Source organism: Hylobates moloch, unplaced genomic scaffold (assembly GCF_009828535.3).
Source record: "Hylobates moloch isolate HMO894 unplaced genomic scaffold, HMol_V3 SCAFFOLD_20, whole genome shotgun sequence".
NCBI lineage: Eukaryota > Metazoa > Chordata > Mammalia > Primates > Hylobatidae > Hylobates > Hylobates moloch.
Window position 1 is genome coordinate 26,262,637 of NW_026652295.1, and position 18,515 is coordinate 26,281,151.

The 18,515-nt window shown below is 46.4% G+C and overlaps 1 protein-coding gene across 1 annotated transcript; it reads left to right on the top strand.

Moving 5' to 3' along the window:
* Positions 1–10,255: 10,255 nt before the first annotated feature.
* PRSS16 (serine protease 16) lies at positions 10,256–18,070 on the top strand. The gene is made up of 12 exons (XM_032140610.2): positions 10,256–10,325; positions 10,400–10,566; positions 11,365–11,464; positions 11,623–11,752; positions 13,405–13,528; positions 13,764–13,841; positions 13,939–13,986; positions 14,458–14,748; positions 15,515–15,656; positions 17,399–17,578; positions 17,693–17,838; positions 17,955–18,070. Exons 1-12 carry the CDS (start codon positions 10,256–10,258, stop codon positions 18,021–18,023), a joined length of 1,545 nt encoding a protein of 514 aa, XP_031996501.1. The 3' UTR covers positions 18,024–18,070.
* Positions 18,071–18,515: the final 445 nt, after the last annotated feature.

An 18,515-nucleotide genomic window follows, 5' to 3' on the forward strand; every position in this document is an offset into this window, starting at 1 on the left:
ACCCGCAAGATAACCCTTCTTTCAGTTTTAAGAAAGCAAAATGTTTGTTGTTTTTGTGTTTCTTTAAAACTAAAGGATCGGAGAGGCTGAGGCAGGAGAATGGCGTGAACCCGGGAGGCGGAGCTTGCAGTGAGCCGAGATTGCGCCACTGCACTCCGGCCTGGGCGACAGAGCTAGACTCCGTCTCAAAAACAAACAAACAAACAAAAAAAAACTAAAGGAAATTCTTCTCCTCTCCTCAAAGAGATGTCTTTTAAAATAACTTTAATTGCGACTACGTAATATTGTTTCTCCAAACTTCTGTTGGTGTTTTGCATTTTCCCTTCCTGCGCTCCCGCAAGGAAGAAGGAAAACAAAAACAAAAACAAGGACAAGGCCAAAAACTCTGACTCCAGCAGAAAGGAACTTCGCCTGTCCCGTGGAAAATGAGATTTTCTCAAACTCACCTATTCTGCCCGGAGAAAACACTACAGAGAACCATTCACGAGAGGGGCTTCCTTCCTTCTGACCCTCCGAAGGGTCCAGAGACCCGGGGTATGATCTGGAAGCAGAAGCTGGTCGTTCTGTTTTCCATCCAAATGGTTTGATTATGAAATTGACTCACCACGGGGAATGGCTGGTGGATTTGGCTCGCGGCATGAGGAATCCACTCCATACTGGAAGGAAGAAAATCTCCGGCAGATATGCCTCGCAGGTTCATAAGGACTGGGGAGGTACTCCTTCTCTCTGGCCCCCTCAAAACGCCCGGTGGTATGTCTGTTGCTCCACTACGCGTTATTATAATTAACTGCTTGTGTTACTCTTTGTGCTGTCTTGCTCTTCATTCTCCTGGTACCTTGGGTGCCCGCACAGCATGGTAGGCTGCTCAATAGTTTAATGAATGGGGAAAAGGTGTGCAGAGGTCATTTCTGCTGACTATCAAGACTTCAATTTTTCGAAGTGGAGCACGAGGATCCTCTAGGCGTCAGGCAAATGTCATCAGGAGTCTCAACGTCTTCCCCCCAAAAAACAATCTTTTCAACAGAAATCTATTTACCTCCTCATTGGTGGTGGAATGGGAAGACGGTGGAGAAAGCTGTCCTTTAATAACAACTCAGAGGTCTCCGTTCTCCAACAAAGGACTTTGTGCGTACCTTTTCTCTCCCAGTTCCCGCCGCTATGGCTGTTGGAAGACTAAGGACTTCCACTCAGCCGGGCTTCGGCGCCTCTTCCTGTCCGGGCGCGGCTACGGTTCCTGGTACACATTCGCTGCGCCTCGGGCAGACTAAGGGTTCTCAAGTTCAACAAGGTCAGCACTCAGTTCTTTTCAGACAGCGAACACACTGGCGATGCAAACAGGGTTGAGTTGGTTCAGGTATGCTTGTGTTGAAATAGACAAGTCTGCGCCCTAGAGCCCTCGCAAAGATCCCGAACAGGCAGCTCTTTTTCCTGGACAATTTCCCAGGAATTAAGAGTCTGGCTCAGCTCTAGTTTGGTGTCCGGCTCTAGTTTGGTGCCCAGCAAATAAATTTCGAGTGGAAAGAGGAATTCAGACCATTTCTGGAGTGACAATGGCATCCACGAGCGAGTGCTCTAAATTTTCGGGCCACTTGGAGGTTTCTCGGATTTCTATTTTGAGGACAAAGACGATAACGCTAGCCTCCATGACCCTGCTGAGTATCTAGGGAAACTTCCAAGAATTCGAGGGAGGCCATGTTGTAATATCTGGTCCGAGTGGCCCTCTTTGGATTTGAAGGCTGTTTCCAATAGACACAAGATAAAAACTGAAGATTTAACAGAGCTTAGTCGTTAGCCAAGCTGGACCCTTAGGCTTCAAAATAGTTACCCACCGTCCTCCCCAATTTTTTAAAACTGTGTACCCCCATACACATTTTTGACAAATTAATATGTATCTTAAGATTAAGCAGATGTTTTTTCTTTGTATTATAATTATTGACATTTTTAAAAACTAAAGTGTTGCATCATTCTTGAATACGTTGAAGATTATAAATTTTGAATAATGTAATAGTTTTATGCTTAAAATTATTTTAAGTTTTCCATAGCCTACTTACCTGCAACAACAACAAAAATATATATGTACATTACTATCAATTTGGGGGATGGCACAGGCTTTCTTTTTTTTTTTTTTAGACAGAGTCTGGCTCTGTCGTCCAGGCTGGAGTGCAATGATGCGATCTCAGCTCACTGCAACCTCTGCCTCCCGGGTTCAAGCCATTCTTCTGCCTCAGCCTCCGGAGTAGTTGGGATTACAGGTGCATGCCACCATGCCCGACTAATTTTTGTATTTTTAATAGAGACGGGGCTTCACCATGTTGGTCAGGCTGGTCTCGAACTCCTGACCTCGTGATCCACCCGCCTCAGCCTCCCAAAGTGTTGGGATTACAGATCTGAGCCACTGCACCCGGCCAGCTTTCATTTTTATGAGATGCTCTGCATTGAATTATCATTAAAATTATTACTTATATACAATCAAGCATAACAATAAAAATATTACGAATTTGGAAACTAATCAGTGAGTATAAAGGTGAAACTAGTTGGATATTTATCTAAATTACACAATTGGGCTTTTATAATTAGTTCATGTAATTGTTGATAAATAAATGTACACATTGCCATGGTAAGTCATTTCAACATTAGTTTTATGCCCAATTTATAACTACTGAGAAAATGCATTTTAGTATACAAATAAATGAAAATAGATCAGATTTTGTTACACAAATGTCTCAGAGTTATTTAACAGTAAGTTATTTGCCAAAAATCACATAGTAACCCACAATAAATAATTACATTTTACACTCTATCCTAGTTGAGAACTTGACTAGATTCTCCCTTAATTTGTTTAAACCAAATAATTGGAAACTTCCTGACTTGCTAAAGGATAGTTACTTAGCAATTAGAACAATTCAATTGCCTGGGAAAGACTCTTCCCACCCAGGTCTTTCCAAATGTCCCTGTGTTGAAGCCCAGAGTATTTTGCACTTTGAGCTAAAGAACCTTGGTCATATTGAGAAGAGTGAGAGAAACACGGGGGTTTTTTTTGTTTGTTTTTGTTGTTGTTTATCTGTTTTGTTTTTGAATATAAGAAAGGCCATTGAGAAATTGCACACCTTGATATCAGGAGTGTTCTCAGACAGATCAATTTTAGAAAAAAATCTATATGGTGGTTGATGATAGCGCAGTGGTGCGATCTCGGCTCACTGCAACCTCCGCCTCCCGGGTTCAAGCAATTCTCCTGCCTCAGCCTCCTGTGTAGCTGGGATTACAGGCGCGCCCTACCATGCCCGGCTAAATTTTTTTTTGTATTTTTTGTAGAGATGGGGTTTCACCATGTTCGTCAGGCTGATCTCAAACTCCTGGCCTTGTGATCCACCCGCCTCAGCCTCCCAAAGTGCTGGGATTACAGGCGTGAGCCACCGTGCCCGGCCGGATCTTGCACTTTTTAAAATTAGATCCTCTTGTGTTCCCAAGGGTAAAATTACCCTAGTTTGATAACTGCTGCAGTAGACCACTGGACCTCATTCTCTGAAAAGATATCCACCATCTATCATGTCCCACTACTTTGTGGTACCCATACTCCTTAAGGATAGGTTATTACTGAATGTTTAAGTAATTTCACCATGGCACTTGGTTAATAAGTAGCCAAGGCATATGAAAGTCATCCCGTAATTGCCTTTGGAAATCAGAATTGAAACATGTTTGAATTTGTGCCTTTGTAATCAGTGGAGAGAACGGGACAGATGTAACTAAACTCCGAGTAACACTAGGAAGTGGAGAGAGCGGAACAGATGTAACTAAACTCTGAGTAACACTAGGAAATATATTAAGCATGCGCATTAACAGGGTAAAAGAAACTTGTTATATGAACTACATATATGTAGGATTTCCGTCAGGGTGGTGGGAGAAGTTATAAGAGAAAATTATAGGAAAAACGCAAACCTTCTTGGAACGCCAGGAGGTTTTGTAAAAGCTTTAGGAAAGCCTTATGGCTGAAGGCAGCCTGATCCTCTTACCTTGAGCTAATAATAAAAAGCAAATAACAAGGAGATGTAAAGAAACTGATCTAGATAAGTTAGTTTACTTAGGCCTCCAACCTTGGCCTTTAATCACCCGCAGGACTGCTCTCTCCGGGGAGGGTGACCATATTAATTAGCCACAAGTGTGTTGACTCAAAGCCTTTGCCATTAAATCTGTACTGAATAAATGCCCGCAGGGCCAGCTTGTCAGGGCCGGGCTGCGTACTCTTTAGAACACCCTCCTCGGTGTGTGCAAGCAGCATGCAACAACTCCTTCTGTGAACGCCCAGTCCCCTAGCCTGCTCTTTCACTGGGTATCTGTGTCTGAGTGCATTTTTTCATCCGACGTTTGGTCAGGGTCTGCGGGTCGGACCTGGCACATATACAGTGTTCATGTGAAAAGGCTTTTCATGATATCCCAAATCATTTCTAATTTGTGAGAAAAAACAAAAGTCTTACTTCTGAGCACCTTTGTGAGCGTCTGCCCTGCCATGAAAATAAATTTCAGTTAGAAGCAAGAAAATGGAGCTCACTTCTAGCTAAACATTTTAAAAGAAAAAGGACAGTAATGCACGTCAGTTGATTTGGGACTATATATATATATATATATATTTTTTTTTTTGAGAGGCAGTCTCAGTCTGTCGCCAGACTGGAGTGCAGTTGCATGATCTCCGCTCACTGCAACCTCCGCCTCCCGGGTTCAAGTAATTCTCCTGCCTCAGCCTCCCGAGTAGCTGGGACTACAGGCGCACATCACCACGCCCAGCTAATTTTTGTATTTTTAGTAGAGACGGGGTTTCACCATGTTGGCCAGGATGGTCTCGATCTCTTGACCTCGTGATCTGCCCACCTCGGCCTCCCAAAGTGCTGGGATTACAGGCACAAGCCACCATGCCTGGCGAGTCAACTATATTTTTTAAAAACCAGATTAATCAATAATGAAATTTTCACATATACAGCATAGACCTGAAAAAAACGTATGACTGACCCAGAACAGAAAGGCATTTAAAGACCTCTTCTATCCTCACTGGGCATTCACTCCATGGCCCCAGTACACTACCCGTCATTACCACCTGCACACCTGGACCTGTCTCAACCTCACAGTCTCTCCCAGACAGAAGCTAACCTAGCAGAGACGTCATGAGAGTTCCAAGGTTCATTTTGGGGAGTCTTGATTCCTTTTCAGGTCTCTTGTAGGCACTAGAAAGGTGCAGACCAGAAATAGCGAGATAACCAGGAGTTTCTTGAATTCAAATTCCTTCCACTAGTGCCTGAAGTTCTGGAGAAGAAGGCAACAGCTTCATAGCAAAAGGGAGTGACCAAGAAAGTGGCCTCAAGGAGAGGGCAGGAGATCTCTGAAAAAAGTAAAACTCCCAAAGGAAAAGGCAAGGATGGAGGGAAGATATGGGAAATATCTTTTGGACAGTGTCAGTTTAAACAGATGGGTCTCCTTTCTCTGTGTAGCGCCAGGAACTCCAGACGCTTGAGACAGAGTGAAGGGCTGAGAGGAAATCAAGATCACGTGGAAACTCGCTCACACAAATCAAAAGATGCCCTTAGTTATCAGGTGGATTTCGCAAATAGTTTATAACGGTTGATTGAAGTTCATGAAAGTGCGCTGGATGGGGCGCGGGGGATTGAAATGAGTGAGCGCGCTAGTGTCCTGCCTGCGGATGATCACGAATCTGTTGGGCTGCGAATGGCTTAAAAAGGGAAAACAATCTAGGGGATGGATTTAAAGCTTCCTAGAGCATCATGATGTATCCCCTGTTTGACTGCTCAAATTGAGATGATTTCTGCTAAGAACAGTTCAGAGGAACAAAAACCATAGAGAAGGTACGGGTACTGGAAGCAAACCCACAATTTTGTGGGCGCTAGGACCACACTCGAGCCCAGCTAAGCTACCAATCCTTCCACTGACTTGTCTTTGCTTTGAAAACATTAACTTCATCAACATTCTTCTCATAGACCAGAAAGAAGTCCCTTCCCACCTTCCACCCCTGCCTCAATAAAAAGAATAACCTATTTTCGATTAAAACAAACAAACTTGGTTTAAATCTTACTCACGGAGTAGACAAAGGATGCAGACGTTTTCAAACCGGCGGCTTCTGACTGGGGAATCCACGGAAATTTCTGACCCTCCTGAAGGACATCATGTCTATGCTCACCAGGGGTCTGACCTGCTGAACTTCAGGCAGCAGGCACCACGGCCCACAATAAAAAAATTCAGTTTCATGCCTGAAGGGATAATCTGGCAGCCTCTGGTCCTCTCTATTCAATGATTTTTCCTGGCGTCTTTCAGTTTTCACTTTTCCAGCGTGTTCATGTTGGAAATTGGAGACTTTCTACCTGTTTGGTTCAGGTTTCTGGAGTCTAAGAAATTACATGAACAAATGGTACAGCCACTTTGGAAAACAGTTTAGTTCAATTTGTTTAAAAGTTAAATTTGATTTTAATATATGCTCTTGTAATTCCACATCTAGGTATCTACCCAACAGAAATGAAAATGTATCTCAACAAAAAGACTAGTACACGAATGTTCATAGTGGCATTAGTCATAATAGCAAAAAGAGGAAATAACCCAAATGCGCATTGACCGATTAATAGATAGCTCAAACATACGCTATCCATAAAACAGAATATTATTCAGCCATAAAAGGAAATGAAATGCTGATACCTGCTGCAACATGGAGGAACCTCAAAAACATTATGCTAAGTGGAAGAAGCCAGACATATAAAAAAGCATACATTGTAGAATTCCTTTTATGTGGAATGTTCAAAAAAGGAAAATAAATACATAGAGAAAATACATTAATGGTTGTCTGTGGCTAGGGATAGAAATGGGAATTCACTGCAAATAGGCATGAAGAGACTTTTTGGGGGTTACTGAAAATGTTCTAAAACTGGATTCTGCTAATTGTTGCACAAATCTGTAAATATACTAAAAAACATTAAAACTTACACTTAAAAACTGGTGAATTTTATGGTATGTAAATTATACCTAAAAAAAGTGATTTTTTAAAAAAAATGAGTTCAAGAGTCTTCTACAGTGGCTGTTTCCTTTTACATTTCCAATGCTTGTATTGCCTATCTTTATCAGAGCCATTTTTGTCAGTATGAAGGATTATCTCACAGTTTTAATTTGCATTTTAGTGGCTGGGTGCAGTGGCTCACGCCTGTAATCACAGCACTTTGGGAGGCCGAGGTGGGTGGATCTCTTGAGGTCAGGAGATGGAGACCAGCCTGGCCAACATGGTGAAACCCCGTCTCTACTAAAAATACAAAATGGCCGGAACCTGTAATTCCAGCTGCTTGGGAGGCTGAGGCAGCAGAATCACTTGAACCCAGGAGGCGGAGGTTGTAGTGAGCCAAGATCATGTCACTGCATTCCAGCCTGGGCGACAGAGTGAGACTCTGTCTCCAAAAATAAATAAATAAATAAATAAATAAATAAATAATTGCATTTTAGTAACGACTAATGATGTTGAGCATCTTGTCATGTGCTTATTGGCCATTGGTATATTTTCTTTGGAGAAATGCCTATTCAAACCCTTTTTCCATTTCCAATTGTGCTATTTGTCTTATTGTTGAGCTGGGATAAAGATCCCTGTCTTTCCAGTCTAGCAATTAAAACAACTAAGTAAATTGGTATTTATCAAAAAATAAATTTAGAAATTTACTAATACATTTTTTAAAATATGGGTTCTTACTGTGTTGCCCAGTATGGAGTGCAGTGACTACTCACAGGCTCGATCACAGTGTACTGCAGCTTTGAACTCCCAGCCCTCTCGTCCCAGCCTCCCAAGTAGCTGAGAATACAGGCATGCACCACCACACCCAACTTTAAATTTACTTATGTATTAATGTTTTAAAGGGACCCTTATAGCAACATATCAGTCTTTTTATTTTATTTTATTTTATTTTATTTTTTTGAGATGGAGTCTAGCTCTGTTGCCCAGGCTACAGTGCAGTGGCATGATCTCAGCTCACTGCAAGCTCCACCTCCCGGGTTCAAGCGATTCTCCTGCCTCAGCCTCCTGAGTAGATGGGATTACAGGTGCCTCCCCACCATGCCCAGCTAATTTTTGTAATTTTACTGGAGACAGGGTTTCACCATGTTGGCCAGGCTGGTCTCGAACTAATGACCTTGTGATCCACCTGCCTCGGCCTCCCGAAGTGCTGGGATTACAATCGTGAGCAACTGCGCCCGGCCATATATCAGTCTTTAAATAAAAGCCAAAGCCCTTTCTATGGCTTGCCAGCAGGGTTGAATCTCTGATTACTTCTCTCTTCTCATCTAATTCGAATTCCTTCATTGACTTTCAAGCCCACTAACTGTTGATGTTCCTTGGAGGTGTCAAGCAGGTTTGTGACTCAAAGTCTTTGCACCTGCTCTTTCTTGGGCCAGAAACCCTCTGACTCCAGATAACCTCATGCTCCCCCCAGCTCCTCATTCTTACCTCAAGTATTTTTTTTCCCTGCCTTCCTCCCTCCCCACTCACTCCCTTGCCTCAGCTCTTAGGTCACATTCTTAGGGAATTCTTTCCTGAGCAGAAAACTAATTCATTAATTAATCAATTTATCCCTATAGCCTTTTGCTCATTGCATACTCATTGAGAACCTATCAAGTGCCTTGAAGTAGTTTGGGTGTTATGGGTACACCAGTGAACAAAACAGACAAAATTCCTTCCCACAATAAGCTTACTTCCTGGGGAATGGTTTGGGAGAGAAATGCAATAAAATGTCATCACTATCAAGGAGTGACAACAGAAGGATCAGGGGACAGGGTCTCAGGGGTTGTGCCATTTTTTAAGGGTGGTCAGGTAAAACCTATTTGGTAAGATAAAATATATGAATGGGGAACTATAGAAGTGGTAAAATAAGACTCGCAGATATTTGGAGGAAAAGCATCCCAATGAGAGCAAAAATTCTAAGGAAAGAGTGTGTCTTGTGAAATATGAAATAGCCCAATGCAGCTGGAGCAGTGAACCCAGGAGGGGTAGGAGATGAAATCATGACAGTATATATAACAGGGGGCCAGGTCATACAGAGTTTTAAAAACTGTTTTCAAAACTTTAGATTTACTTTGAGTAAGATGGGGCATCAGGGAAGTGTTCTAAACCAGGGAGTGAATGATTGTGAATGATTGGGCTAATATTTAATTCTATCTCTCTGTCTGCTGAGTGTAGAATAAATCATGAGGCAGAAACAGGGAGACCAGCTAAAAGGCTTCAATGATATCCCAAGTCAGAGATAATGGTGGCTCAGCAGTGGTAGCACTGAAGGTAGTGAGAAGTCATCCGATTCTGGATATATTTTTTAAACTTATGGGAATAATTTTTTATATGTACAATATTTCTCATAGTGAATAAGTCCCATGAAAAAGAATTATGAATAAAGTCTGAAAAGGAATAGAAGAGGGCCATAGGTTTGGCAATTTTTAAAAAGCTGACCATAGAAGACCTTTCTGAATGAATGACCTTTGAATAAAGATCTAATTGAAGTGAGGGAGCAAACCACGTGGGTGTATGGGGAAATCACAATCCACAGGGTGGGAACAACAAGAATAAGAACCCTAAGGCAGAAGCAAGCCTAGTAGGTTCAAAGAACTGTAAGGAGTCTATGGACAGTGTGAGATTGTGCGTCAGAGAAGCTCGGGGCAGTGAAGCAGAGCAGAAAGTGAGGGGGCTGGAAAATAGACAAGGTGAGATTGGGAGACAAAGAGACGAGTGTGGAGAGAAAGACTGAAAAAGAGATGGGGGACCGAGAACAAAGAGAGGGAAAGACTGAGTGTGGGAACAACTGAGGGGTACTGAAGATATGCTGAGGGACAGAAAGAAAAGACTGAGAATAAGTGGGCAACTGGGGTTCCAGAGGAGGTGCTGAGGCGGGGAGAGACAGAGGTTGAAGGACAATAAGGCATTCAAAGGAGGAATCCGAGATAAAGAGAAGGTAGACTGAAGAGCAGAGAGGAAGAGACTGAGACAGCGAGGGCTACTGAGAGCTGAGGGAAGAACAGACTGAGAGGCCCAGAGAGAAGGAACTGGGAGTTCCGATGCTGCATCAGCAGCCTCTGTGTACAGACTCTGGCGTCCCTGCCCCGCGTTAGCAGTTCCTACAGACGCTTGACCTGCCAGGAAAGGAAAGAAACCTGAGCCTCTGCTGAAAGGTGATGGATTTAAAGCCTGGCTGCTGAGGATAAGATAAAGGTCCTCCTGGGGGAGAACAGAGTCCCGAACACCATGGCCGTCTGGCTTGCCCGGTGGCTGGGCCCTCTGCTCTTGGTTTCCCTCTGGGGACTCTCGGCTCCAGGTAAGAGGAGGCGGAGGGTCAAGCAGGGCATCCTAATGGGGCCAGCCTGACTTCCTTCCCTCCATGTCCCACAGCCTCCCTTCTTAGGCGCCTGGGTGAGCACATTCAGCAGTTTCAGGAGAGCTCTGCCCAGGGCCTGGGCCTGAGCCTGGGGCCAGGTGCTGCAGCCCTCCCAAAAGTGGGGTGGCTGGAGCAACTGCTGGACCCCTTCAACGTGTCCGACAAACGATCCTTCCTACAGGTGAGGCCAGGAGACGGGAAGTCCACTGCCCATCCTGCCCTCTCCTCAGTCTCCCTCATCTCTTCCTCAGTCTGCACTTTTTTCCCTCTCCACACCTCAGTTCTCTCCATCCCTCTGCTTGAATCTCATGTTATGCTTGCTGTCACTATCCCTTTTCCTGCCCTTTTTAGATTTGGCCTTAGTCTCCCCTCTCCTCGGGGTCCCACTCGTTTTGTCCCTCAGATCTTGCCTTTCACCATTTCTTTCTCTCTGTCATTCACATTCACTGATCCTCCCTACCCCCTTGTCCCTGTCCAGACTGGACACAAAACCTACCACCAGGTCTCAGTAGGTAGCGGAAATTTGAACCAGCTTTGGAATCAGACCTAGCTCACAACAGGCACTCAAAGATATCTACCAAAAGAAGGAACAAATTCGCCATTTTTCAGTGCTTCCTCTGTATTTAGCCTCCAAATATCATCCCACTTGGATCTTATTCCTAAATCCATCTGCATTTATTTCTTATTCTACAATTATTACTTCAAGAAATAGCAAGTTTCTTCAATGTAAGAGCCACTCCCTCAGTTCTGGGGATATAAGAGTGAAAAACCAGGCCAAAAATTGGCTGTTGTAGATTTTGCTTTCTAGATGAGGAGATGAACAGGAGAAAAGTGAGCAAGTAAATAAACAAGCTCATTTCAGATACTGTTAAGTACATAAGGAAAGATCCATTAGGGAGAGAGACTGGAACAAATGAGGAATCGAGAATAAATCAGGACTCTCACAGTGCCATTTCTTCTTCCCCATCCCACCTCTTAGCGGTACTGGGTGAATGACCAACATTGGGTTGGCCAGGATGGACCCATATTCCTGCATCTTGGAGGTGAGGGCAGCCTTGGGCCTGGCTCAGTGATGAGAGGTAAGAGGCAAGGTTGGGGGAAAGAAGGAGTTGGGATGCTGGTGGGGACCAGGAAGGGGAGCTGCATATTGCAATGCTGTGAGACCTGAGGAGTGCAAGGGCTTAAACTCAACTTGCATTTCACATCCCCCCACCCCCCACCCATACACTCTTCACAGGCCATCCCGCAGCCCTGGCCCCAGCCTGGGGTGCCCTGGTGATAAGCCTGGAACACAGATTTTATGGCCTGAGTATACCTGCTGGAGGCCTGGAAATGGCCCAGCTCCGCTTCTTGTCCAGCCGCCATGCGTGAGTGGAGGAAGGGAAAGTGTTTATGGTCAAAGGACGGGAACATCGGTGCTTTGGCATCTCTGCATCTGTGTCTCTCTCCTCCACTGTCTGAAGTCAACCTCTGAGTCTCTGGTTCCCTCTGTTTTCTTCTGTCTTTCATAGTGTCTTGTTTTTTCTCTTTCCATTTCTGGGTCTCTGACTCTCCCTATTTGTCTTTCTCTTATCCTGTATTCTTTCTGTTGCTGTGTCTCTGTCTGAAGTAAGCCACTGTATCACTGTGCAGGCCACCAGCATTCCTTATCTGGATTACAGCCACAGCATTCTCACGATTTTCCCTGCTCTGCCCTCGACTTCCAGGTGGAAATCAGAGTAATTCTGTTAGAGCATAAACCAGGTCATGATCCTCCCTGGCTTAAGTCCCTCAGATGTCTTCTGTATTGCTCAGAGTAAAGTCAAAGCTTTTATAGTGGCCATGGGGTCCAATGGGTTTTGGCCTCTAGTTAACTCTGACCTCCACTCTCTCATTTTCACTGGGCTCCAGCTACACTGAGGTCGTCACTGTCCTCCAGACTTACACGCACATTCCTGCCTTGAGCCTTTGAACTCATCCCTCTGCATGGCGTGGCCTTCCCCCAGATATTTTTATGGCTCCCACCCCAGCCTCCTTCAGTGCATCTCACTCCTATTAACGACCCCCACCATTTTTCCAACTTTACTTCTGCTTTTTGTTTCTTTCATCTGCTTTATTCTTACAGAACTTAGCTTTTTCTTTCCTCATTGGTATCTCCGTCTGTTTCTGTCTGTAACAGTCTCTTTGCCTGTCTGTCTCATTTTCTCCGTCTCTGTATCTACATCTGTGCCTCTTTGTCTCCATCTCTGTCTCTCTCTGCATCTTAATCTTTTCTATAAGCTAAACGGTTTTCTTTTTTTTTTTTTGAGACGGAGTCTAGCTCTATCACCCAGGCTGGAGTGCAGTGGCGCGATCTCGGCTCACTGCAAGCTCCACCTCCCGGGTTCACGCATTCTCCTGCCTCAGCCTCCCGAGTAGCTGGGACTACAGGCGCCCACCACCACGCCGGGCTAATTTTTTTGTATTTTTAGTAGAGACAGGGTTTCACCATGTTAGCCAGGATGGACTAAACGGTTTTCTAACTGCAGCAGGATGGCACCAACTGCAAGCCATTCAGAAAGGTTAGGGAAGAAAGAAAGCCCTTGGGAGGGGAAAGAGGATGTTGGACACATCCAGACTTCACTCTCCATTTCTCTTTGTGGCTGTTCGCTCTCCCAATACCTTCTAACTCATCAGGTTAGGACTCCTCCTTCTCCTCTGAGTAGCCCTCCTTGAGTGCCCTCAACCCTTCCCTACATTTGTCAGGTTTTCATCTAAACTGACTTGGAAATTTTTCCTCTCCTACCTAAAACGAGAAGGGAAAGAGGGTGGTGGCTTTCTAGAAAGTGGACGAGGACAGGGTCTCCCTTGGCCTAGGCACACAAGTTCTGGGACGTGTATGTGGCTTGGAGAACCCTTGGAAACCCATCATGAGAAAACAGCCCTGGCTTCTGGCCAGATTCACCCATTCATGTCTCTGGATCCGAGTTTCCCCCAGAATGGGGAAATCTTCAGGGATTCCCAGCGATGAGGACCGACCGAGTCCCCCCTTTGACCCTAGGCTGGCTGATGTGGTCTCTGCCCGCCTGGCACTTTCCCGCCTCTTTAACGTCTCCTCCTCCAGCCCCTGGATCTGCTTCGGAGGTTCCTATGCCGGCTCCTTGGCCGCCTGGGCCCGGCTGAAGGTCCTGCGACTCCTCCGGGTGGGCTAGGGGGCGGGAACTCGGACTCCAGGGCCCCAGTCTCAGATAATAGGAATACCCTCCCACCACGCCCCTACCTTCCTCCCGCCCCCCAAGAATTTTGCACAAGCTGTCCTCATAAGAGCCCGAGATCACACAGCGAGTGAGTGACACAGAGGCAGGAAGATATGCGATTCCAGCCCCTCAGCCCGCAGGCTAACGGCGTCTCCTCCCTTAGTTCCCACATCTCATTTTCGCGTCCGTCGCCTCCTCCGCCCCAGTGCGGGCCGTGCTGGATTTCTCCGAGTATAATGACGTAAGGATGGCGAGCAGCAGGTGCGGGAGGAGGGGGGGTCCCAGTGGGCGGAGTCCCTTGACACTTCCAGATACCTTCCTCTGCGGTCCGCCCACAGGTGGTATCCAGAAGCCTAATGAGCACTGAGATCGGCGGGTCCCTGGAGGTAGGAGGTGGGGCCTAGTCCGAGGGGGACTGGGGGGGAAAAGAGGCCTCGAATGCCAGGGAAGAGAAGGTCAGAGAAGGGCGAAACCTGCAACGTGGCGGGGTCTAAGGAAGGTCGGAGCTCGGGGGAATACGCAGGTTTTGGAAGAAGGCGGGAGTTGACGAATAGGCGGGGCACCAGGAAAAGAGACGCTCCCCAGAGAGGGCAGGGTTTGGGCAGGGACAATCCTATCCGGAGGTGAGGCTCAAGGTGGGGCGGGGCCACAATGGAGGGCGGGGCCTGCAGGGACTACCCGAGAAGGATGGCTGCGAGACGGGGACCTGGGGGCGGGGGCCTGGGCCAAGAACTCGGTCTGCACCCTCTGAGTCCCGCTGGGAGAAAGTGGGGAACCCAAGGAGCACGCAGGTCCTGGGAAGGGAAAGCCGAGGCCCAGCCTGAGTCTTGGCGGACATCGCCTCTTGCTTCCCACAGTGCCGGGCGGCGGTGTCCGTCGCCTTCGCTGAAGTGGAGCGGCGGCTGCGCTCGGGTGGGGCGGCTCAAGCAGCGTTGCGGACGGAGCTGAGCGTGTGCGGGCCCCTGGGCCGCGCTGAAAACCAGGCGGAGCTGCTGGGGGCGCTGCAGGCACTGGTGGGAGGTGTAGTGCAGTATGATGGGCAGGCGGGAGTACCGCTAAGCGTGCGACAGCTCTGCGGACTTCTCCTCGGGGGCGGGGGCAACCGCAGCCACTCCACGCCCTACTGCGGGCTTCGTCGGGCGGTGAAGGTGAGCACTCCCTGGCACAGCTGGGAGGAGTCAGCGGACAAAGGTTCCTGCCCCACTTCCGTTGTGTGATCTTGGGCAAGCGAGAACCTTCTCTGAAACTTCGTTTTCTCATCTGTAAAATGGGGATAACACTTCACAGGGCCGATGGGAAGATAAAATGAGGTGGGTCATGTAGAGCAATCAGCTGGGAGCCTGGCACACAGTGTGCGAATGTTAGAGACTGCGATTATTACCTATTTTGTCTATCTTGTCCTGTTCTCTTTTGGGGGGCCTGCAGGAGTGCCTGGTACATGGCAAATTCTCACTTAGTATTTTTAGAATGAATGAAAAAATGTATCTCTGGGGATAGGGTTCTTCTAGGTACCTGGGCCTGCAGCCTCTAAATCCAAACCTGCAATCCAGCTGTCGCTTTTCCAGCACTGTCTGGACCAAGTGCTGCATGAAGTGCTTCACATATATTATTTCATTAAATTCTCAAGAGATAGGGACTATTATTATCGCCACTTACAGAAGAGGAAACTGAAGTCTGAAAGATTATCACTTGCCCAAGCTCTCACAGGTAATGAGGTCTCAGTCTTCTAGTGCCTTGATCTCTAACTCACAAGGACCCAGGCAACCACCGCCTCTGACCACTGACTCCCAGGAGAACTCAGGAACTCACCCTTCTATTTCTCACTTTTGACCTCTGGGGACATAGGCCTCTGCGCCCTGGTTTGCTGGGAAGAGAGGAGGAATTTATGTCTTATGTATGTACATTGTTCCCTAGATTGTCTTGCACAGCCTGGGCCAGAAGTGTTTAAGCTTTTCCCGAGCAGAGACAGTGGCACAGCTGAGGAGCACAGAACCTCAGCTGTCCGGTGTGGGTGACCGGCAGTGGTTGTACCAGACATGCACCGAGTTCGGCTTCTGTAAGTGACTGGCCTAACCCTAACTTTGTCCCCTCAAACAACCTTTTTACTATGCGCAGAGAAGTCATCTTACAGGTGGTCTGGACTCATTTTGACCTGGCTCTCAGGCACTGTGTAACCTGCAGATGTTGGGCTGGAGAAGGTGGAAGCCATACGAGTGTGCGCATGTGCTTGGCCCTCACATACCTCCTCACGCACATACTGAGGTCTCCACTTAAGTGATCTTCCCTTCAGCCTGTTCTTTCTCTGTGTCGCCATTCCAGGGATGGCCCCCTTTCCCCATCCACCAGACTAGAAACTTGAGCCTTGTTTTAGTTGCTTCCTTCCCATTTTCTAGCTACCCTGTCAATTACTGAGTCCTCCTCACTCTGCATGGACAACTCTACAGTCCATCCCTTCTGCTTTCTGTGCCTACCTCTGCTGTCCTGCTAGGAACCTCCATTCTTTCTTGCCTGGATCCCTTCCCAGCCTCTTCTCTGGTCTCATAGTTTTCACTTCATCTGTACAATCCAACTTTTTCATAGCATCCACAGAGATCCTTGTAAATATAGCCTTGTCCCTCCTGTACTCAAAACCACAGCTCCTCAAAGACCCCAGGGTAGTGTTGCTAGATACAATACAGGATGCCCAGTTAAATTTGAATTTCACATATACAACAGATTTTTTTGTAGTATAAGCATGTCCCAAATACTACATATGGTAAAGTTAAATGTTCAAACTCCAGCTCCATTTTCTACTCGCGATCTTGGGCAAACTTGGGCAAGTAACTTACTTCTCTATGCCTGTTTCCACATCTATAAAGTGGGAATACAAGCAATATTTCTCTCATAGGGTTGTTTCAAGGACTAAAGAAGGTAATATTTGTAATATTCTAAGAATAATGCAGGTCTACAGTAAGTATTCCATAAACCCCTTGCTATTGTTATTATTATAAGGCTTTACATATTTCAACCCTCTTAATACATTAGTCTTCCTAACACCTTAGGAACTTTGTACATGCTGTTCACTTTGCTTGGATTATTCATCTTCAAGTCTCAATAGGATGCCCTCCCTCAGGAAGCCATGATCCCTCAAGATAAGTCAGCCTTGCCACCTCCGACTTCGATAGCTCTGTGTTCTCTTTAGCATTTTACACAGCCTGTCATACATTTTTTATTGCCTATCTTCCCCTCTGGACTGAGTCCTGTGACAGCAGAGCCTGGAGCTGTCTTGGTTGCCACTATGTGCCCAATATTGTACAACATTTATCTGAGCACATGGTAGGTGGTCAACATATAGGGAGGGAAGGGATGAATTAATCTGATGTTATGGAAGTTAGCTTTACCCTGAAAGCACAGTGAGCTATGGGTTTTAAGCAGGGGAGACATAATACAATTTGAGCTCCGAGCATTCCAGACCTTTGCACATGCTATTTCCTCTATTTACTATGCCTTCTCTTCTCTATCTTTGTTTGGCTCAGTCCTACTAATTTCTCAAGGTCATATCCTTTGCAGGATGCTTTCCCTGAGCCCATCATGTTTCCTCTGGGATCCCTGCCTTCTGGCCTTTTTCCATCACAGCCCTGATCACTCTGGGCTGTCACTGCCGGGGGACTGTGTGAGTCTCTCTGCCAGGACTGTAAGCTCCTTGAAGGGAGCATTAGAAATGTTCTGGTCATCACTGAGGAAAGCTTTGGAAATGATTATTAAAGGAGACTGGTGGGCTGGCTCTATACCCACACTTACAGGTATCTCCCTACACAGATGTCACCTGTGAGAATCCCAGATGTCCTTTCTCCCAGCTGCCAGCACTGCCCTCCCAGCTAGACCTCTGTGAGCAGGTGTTTGGGCTCTCAGCCTTGTCAGTAGCCCAGGCCGTGGCTCAGACGAACTCCTACTACGGTGGCCAGACCCCTGAGGCTAACCAAGTGCTATTTGTTAATGGTGAGCATTCTATCAAAACCTGGCTCCTAAGCCTCCACCTAGCCCCAGCTCAACATAGCCTCATCCTCTCCCAGCACCCAGTCTACCTAGCCCCATCCTATCCTTTCTTTCCAGGGGACACAGACCCCTGGCATGTGCTAAGTGTAACACAGGCTTTAGGATCCTCAGAATCAGCTCTTCTTATCCGCACTGGCTCCCACTGCTTGGACATGGCACCTGAGAGGCCCTCAGACTCCCCCAGCCTCCGCCTAGGGCGCCAGGTAAGAGAAAAAAGGCTCTGAATAATTTGCATTCTCATTTGAATAATCATTTGCATGTTCCTTCCTTCTGCTGGTGCTGAAATCTGACTTTCAAAATTCTTCCCACCTCCCCACAGAACATCTTCCAGCAGCTACAGACCTGGCTTAAGCTGGCAAAAGAGAGCCAGATTAAGGGTGAGGTCTGAATTCTCATACCCTTTCCACTCCCTGCATGGTCACCTCAGTCCTGGACATACTTGTTCACTGAACAAAAGAAAGCAGCTGGTTTTGAAAGAAGAAACTCCCAGGAATTGGGATTCAGCACCTGTTCCGCATGTAACTGGCATGTGTCTGCAAACATCCTTATTCCCAACTTAAAGTGCTTTATTGCAGAGAGTTATGGAAATATAAGTGGATCATTATTCTCATTGTAAATATTGGTATTTTGAATGTTAAATGTCAAACAAATGTGACTTCTCATGCTGGTGCCCTCCCCCTGCTGGTCAGATTCTGGTTCAAATTCTGCCACTCCAGCTCCTGGGTTAGGGGCTTTGCTGTAAGTTTCTTTTTCTGGACTTTAGATCCTGAACCTGTCCTTGCTTCTCAGTTTCTCTCACTGTACCCCTTTCCCTCAGTCTCTTCCTCTCTCTTTCCCCATCACTATTTGTCTTTCTAATCTCCTTCTGTTTCTCTGAATA